Raw genomic sequence first — 6,047 nt, 5'->3', positions numbered from 1 at the left:
AGTGGGGAACCGTCGGTTGCTTGAACTCTCGAGAGCTGGGCTCTGAGCGTCCTCGTCCAGCCGCCAACTCGGCCAAAGGCTAAGCCAGCAGTTTCTTCTGTTGCCGGGCAGCGCGCCTTTTAAACCTGAGGGAGCGGGCGCGTGAGCACATAATGGCGCCCGTGACAGAGCGAGCTTAACGGATTAATAAGCGCAGCCAGGTACCCGCGCCAGGCACTTGCTGGCAATGGCGGGAGGCGGACGTGGGGGGTCATGCAATAGGTACTGGAAGGAGAGAGGCGGGCACAAAGGTCGCGGGAGGAACAGGTGCCCACAATGGCTGCAGATCTGCCGGTGGATCACTGAAGATTCCTGCTCTCCTGCTGAGGTGGAGATTGCAGTGAGCTGAGATCGCACCATTGCACTCCAGCCTGGGCAACAAGTGCAAAACTCAGTCTCCAGATAAAAAAAAGAAAAAGAAAAAAAAGAGGCCGGGCGTGGTGGCTTATGCCTATAATCCTAGCACTTTGGGAGGTCGGGGCGGACGGATCACGAGATCAGGAGTTGGAGACCAGCCTGGCCAACATAGTGAAACCCCGTCTCTAGTAAAAATACAAATTTAGTCAGACATGGTGGCACGCGCCTGTAGTCCCAGCTACTCCGGCGGCTGAGACAGGAGAATCACTTGAACCCGGGGGCGGGCGGGGAAGGGATTGTGATGCGCCGAGATCGCGCCACTGCACTCCAGCCTGAGCAACAGAGCCAGACTCTTTTTTTTTTTTTTTTTTTTTTGAGACGCAGTCTCCCTCTGTCGCCCAGGCTGGATTCCAGTGGCCTGATCTCGGCTCACCGCAAGCTCCGCCTACCGGGTTCACGCCATTCTCCTGCCTCAGCCTCTGGAGTAGCTCGGACTACAGGCGCCCGCCACCACACCCGGCTAATGTTTTGTATTTTTAGTAGAGACGGGGTTTCACCGTGTTAGCCAGGATGGTCTCGATCTCCTGACCTCGTGATCAGCCTGCTTCGGCCTACCAAAGTGCTGGGATTAAAGGCGTCAGCCACCGCGCCGGGCCGAGACTCTGTCCTAAAAAAAAGGCCGGGAGCGGTGGCACTTTGGGAGGTGGAGGCGGAAGCGGGCGGATCACGATGTCAGGAGTTGGAGACCAGCCTGGCCAACATAGCGAAACCCCGTCTCTACTAAAACTACAAAAAATTAGCCGGGCGTGGTGGCGGGCGCCTGTAGTCCCAGCTACTCCGGAGGCTGAGGCAGGAGAATGGCGTGAACTCGGGAGGCGGAGCTTGCAGTGACCCGAGATCTCACCACTGCACTCCAGCCTGGGTGACAGTGCGAACCTCCGTCTCAAAAAAAAAAAAAAAAAAAAAAAGAGAGAGAGAGAGACAGAGAGAAAAAGGTTTATTGATTTAATGAACTTTTATGCCTGTGTTCTTCAATTTGCTTAGGAAACAACCACACTTGAGAGCTGGGACTGTGGCCCTGATTGTGGACATGAAATATGTGGTTTCTTGGAAAAACTAGACACTGAATAATTACGATTTAGTTGAGCTAGAAATCCATTTGATTTCTTCCATATGTTTCCAAAATTTTCATCCTTTTTTTTTTTTTTTTTTGACATGGAGTTTTGCTCTTGTCCCCCAGGCTGGAGTGCAATGGCGCGATCTCAGCACCTGCTGGCAATGGCGGGAGGCTAGGGGACGCCCGCAGGATAGGTACTGGAAGAAGGGGCGCGCGCACAAAAGACATGGGAAGACCTGGCGCGCACAATGGCTGCAGATCCGCCAGTGAATCACTGACGATTCCTGCTCTCCTGCTGAGGCGGGGATTGCAGTGAGCTGAGATCACACCATTGCACTCCAACCTGGGCAACAAGAGCGAAACTTCGTCACACACACACACACACACACACACACACACACACACACACACACACACACACACACACGAAAGAAAAAGAAAAAATAGTGGCCAGGCGTGGAGGCTCACGCATCCCAGCACTTTGGGAGGTCGGGGCGGGCGGATCACGAGATCAGGAGTTGGAGACCAGCCTGGCCAACATAGTGAAACCCCGTCTCTAGTAAAAATACAAATTTAGTCAGACATGGTGGCACGCGCCTGTAGTCCCAGCTACTCCGGCGGCTGAGACAGGAAAATCACTTGAACCCGGGGACGGGGAAGGGATTGTGATGCGCCGAGATCGCGCCACTGCACTCCAGCCTGGGCAACAGAGTCAGACTCTCTCTTTTTTTTTTTTTTTTTTTTTGAGATGGAGTCTCCCTCTATCGCCCAGGCTGGATTCCAGTGGCCCGATCTCGGCTCACCGCAAGCTCCGCCTACCGGGTTCACGCCATTCTCCTGCCTCAGCCTCTGGAGTAGTTGGGACTACAGGCGCCCGCCACCACACCCGGCTAATTTTTTGTATTTTTAGTAGAGACGGGGTTTCACCGTGTTAGCCAGGATGATCTCCATCTCCTGACGTCGTGATCCCCCTCCCAAAGTGCTGGGATTACAGGCCTCGGCCTCCCAAAGTGCTGGGATTACAGGCGTGAGCCACCGCGCCCGGTGTTGAAACTCTCTTGAGGCATTTTCTTCGGCCTTCGGGTCCATCCTCTGTCTCCTCCTTGACCTCCTCATCTCCTCGCCACTGCCTTGGGGACCTTGGCCAGGCTCATGGCATCCAGCAGCCACTCAATGTCAATACCTCCATGTTCATCTCTCAGCCCGCCCTTGCCCGTGAACCCATGCTTATTTATTTATTTTTTTTATACGTTCACCCATGCTCTTCAGGTCTGATGAAGTATCCAAAATCAAGCTCGTGACCATCCCCAAACCTGCCCCTTCTGCAGGGTTTACCTCGCTAGTCGGCGCCATCCTTGATTCTTCTCTTTCTCCCACCCAGGCCATCATCTCTTGCCTGGTGGATACCCACAGCCTCCCCTTTGGGCTTTATCCTTATCCCCGTCATAGCTGCCAGAGGGACCCTGTGAAAACACTCCCCAGCCTGCTCATTCCTCTGCCCTAAGCCTGCATGGCACAGAGCAAAAGCCAGTTGTTATGGGACCTAGGAGGTCCTGTGGGATGGGCCCCAGCCTGCATCTTCATCCTCTTCTCCCCACCCCACTCCATTCACTCTCTGCCTATCGCTCACCAGCCTATACCACCTGCCTCAGGGCCTTTGCACTGACCATTTAGGCCACATTCCAGGCTCTTTTCACACGTTGCCTCCTCTGAGAAGCCCTCCCTGACCACTCTGCCCATACCTCATGCCTCTTGATTCCCCTTACCTGGCTTGTGGTTTCAGCACTTTCCCTGTGTGTGTTTGTTTTTCTTGGCATGAGGGCAGGACCTAAGTGTCTGTTCCCCGTTGATTCCCCAGTGCCAGGCATGCAGTGCAAACTCTAGAAATATTTTTTGCATGAAGGAATGAGTGATTGAATGCAGCAAGGGTCTGGAGGCTGAGGACCAGGCAGACAGACATTCAGAGTCGCTGGAACGCGACAGAGACAGGGAGCCAGACTGGCCATGCAAGGTCCTGGGCCTGCCCTTGGGTCCTGGGGAGCCACGGAAGGTTGTGGCTGCCAGAGGGTTGCGGTCAGAGTCACAGTCAAGGGCCTTCTGAGACCTGTGCCCCCTCCCCACCCTCCCTCCCCACCTCCTCAGGCCAGCTCTGGGGTCTCGGCAGGTGGTCCGCAACATGACCTCTGAGTTCTTCGCTGCCCAGCTCCGGGCCCAGATCTCTGACGACACCACTCACCCGATCTCCTACTACAAGCCCGAGTTCTACACGCCGGTTGATGGGGGCACTGCTCACCTGTCTGTCGTCGCAGAGGATGGCAGTGCTGTGTCCGCCACCAGCACCATCAACCTCTAGTAGGGGCTGCTGGGCCACCTGGGTGGGAAAGGGCCAGGGGCGGGTGGCCCAGGGACTGCCCACTTATCCAGTAAGGTGGCTCCATCACCTCTTTTCCTGGTGGGAAACTGAGGCCCAACCTTGGTAGCTTATCCTGGGCCTCTCAGTGAGTATGTTTGAGCCTCAGTGGGTGGATAGGGACCAGGCTGGGCCAGACAAGGTCGGGCACTGTCTGACCTGGCTGGGCGGTAGCTTTGGCTCCAAGGTCCGCTGCCCGGTCAGCGGGATCCTGTTCAATAATGAAATGGACGACTTCAGCTCTCCCAGCATCACCAACGAGTTTGGGGTACCCCCCTCACCTGCCAATTTCATCCAGCCAGGTATGGGGTGGAGGTCCGGGGGTGGGGGACTGGGGTGGAGAGGGGCGGGTGTCCTGGGCAGGCAGCTGACGGGCATCCCTGTCTTCTCCCATCGGCCGCAGGGAAGCAGCCGCTCTCGTCCATGTGCCCGACGATCATGGTGGGCCAGGACGGCCAGGTCCGGATGGTGGTGGGAGCTGCTGGGGGCACACAGATCACCACGGCCACTGCACTGGCATGTGTCACACCTTTTCTCCCTGGCCGTGCCCATCCTGCACAGCCCCCAAGCCATGCTGATCACACTCCCATGCCCCAGGCCATCATCTACAACCTCTGGTTCGACTATGACGTGAAGCGGGCCGTGGAGGAGCCCCGGCTGCACAACCAGCTTCTGCCCAATGTCACGACAGTGGAGAGAAACATTGACCAGGTGGGCCGGGGGTTGGAGAAACTGAGTCACGGTGTGGGGCCCCAGGGCATCCTGGGCTGGAGGCCTGGATCATCACAGAGTGGACAATGGTTGGTGTCCTCTCTCTAGTGCCTGGGCCATCTGGAGCCCCTGTGCCATGAGGGCCAAGCCCCCTGCTCCAATGAGACCCAGCAGGCCCCAACCTGCTCTTCCTGATGACCTGGCCTGAAATGGCACCACCTGGGCTGAGGCCTGTGACCACACAGGTGTGGTTCAGGTGGCATCTGGAGCCCTGCTCAGGCTTCCCCTCTCCTCCCACCCCCAGGCAGTCACTGCAGCCCTGGAGACCCGGCACCATCACACCCAGATCGCGTCCACCTTCATCGCTGTGGTGCAAGCCATCGTCCACACGGCTGGTGGCTGGGCAGCTGCCTCGGACTCCAGGAAAGGCAGGGAACCTGCTGGCTACTGATTGCTCCAGGCGGACAAGGCTGACAAGCAATCCAGGGACAAAATACTCACCAGGACCAGGAAGAGGACTTTGGGGGACGGGCTTCTCCTGTGAGCAGCAGAGCAGCACAATAAATGAGGCCACTGTGCCAGGCTCCAGGTGGCCTCCCTGGCCTGTCTCCCCACTCTCTGGGCCTCAGTGTATTGTGTGTGAAATGGAGCCATCTGGCTGGGGAGGAACAGAGAGGTGGGATTCGGAGATCTTCACAATGCGGGCACTGGAACTAGCCTCAGCATCTTCAGCATGGGGAGAGCCAGGCACATGGCTGGGGGCCAGGGGAAGGTTCACACCAAGCTCTGCCCCTTCCCACCCTGATCCCTCGGACTTTGGGGCCAGGCCCTCCCTTACTGGGGCTGGGCAGTGACACTACCTAGGATCAGCCACCAGGGGGTGCCACGACCCTGGCACTTTCTTAGGCAGAGGGTGGCCAGCTGATGCTGGGAACCCGGGCGCCTTCTCAGACCCGTAGGCGTCCAGCTCACCCTGCCGATGACACTGGAGGTGAAGCTGAGGTCCGAGGAATGGGAACTGGGCAACAGGCTGGAGGAAAACATCTCGGTCAGAGCCACGCCCCTGGGGGGTTTCCAAGTTTAAGCCCAGAGTGAAACCCAAGCTTGTGATCCTCTCCAGAGGGAGGCCTGGTTCTCAGGGAACAGCAAACGGGAAGATGTCCCCAGATCCCAGGGATCAGGGCTTGGACCAGCCGGGGACGCAGCCCAGAGGGAGTGGGTCCGGAAGGAAACAGCTCGACACAGCAGCCTTCACCATCGGCAGCCCCTCCAGGCCTCCCTCAGGGCCTGCTCCCTCCTCTGTGCACAGTTCCAACACCTGGGGCAGGGTTCTGGGAAGGGCTGGTGGAGGTGGGCTGGTGGGAGGCGGTGATCACAGCCCAGCACCTGGATATCACCAGGGGCACTGGGGCC

The 6,047-nt window shown here is 57.7% G+C and overlaps 1 protein-coding gene across 7 annotated transcripts; it reads left to right on the top strand.

The window, feature by feature from the left end:
* Nucleotides 1–70: 70 nt before the first annotated feature.
* Nucleotides 71–5,242, top strand: LOC129529621 (glutathione hydrolase light chain 2-like). Of its 7 annotated transcripts, none has more exons than XM_055375320.2 (5): nucleotides 71–200; nucleotides 3,656–3,865; nucleotides 4,098–4,225; nucleotides 4,327–4,634; nucleotides 4,939–5,242. In XM_055375320.2, exons 2-5 carry the CDS (start codon nucleotides 3,690–3,692, stop codon nucleotides 5,083–5,085), a joined length of 759 nt encoding a protein of 252 aa, XP_055231295.1. In that variant the 5' UTR covers nucleotides 71–200; nucleotides 3,656–3,689; the 3' UTR covers nucleotides 5,086–5,242. The 7 variants fall into 7 exon arrangements, with proteins under 7 accessions (XP_055231295.1, XP_055231296.1, XP_055231294.1 ...); XM_055375321.2 differs by having other exon boundaries at nucleotides 91–200; nucleotides 3,678–3,865; XM_055375319.2 differs by lacking the exon at nucleotides 71–200 and adding an exon at nucleotides 223–261.
* Nucleotides 5,243–6,047: the final 805 nt, after the last annotated feature.

Source organism: Gorilla gorilla, chromosome 23, assembly GCF_029281585.2.
Source record: "Gorilla gorilla gorilla isolate KB3781 chromosome 23, NHGRI_mGorGor1-v2.1_pri, whole genome shotgun sequence".
Lineage (NCBI taxonomy): Eukaryota > Metazoa > Chordata > Mammalia > Primates > Hominidae > Gorilla > Gorilla gorilla.
This window is presented reverse-complemented; position numbering and strand designations above follow the sequence as displayed.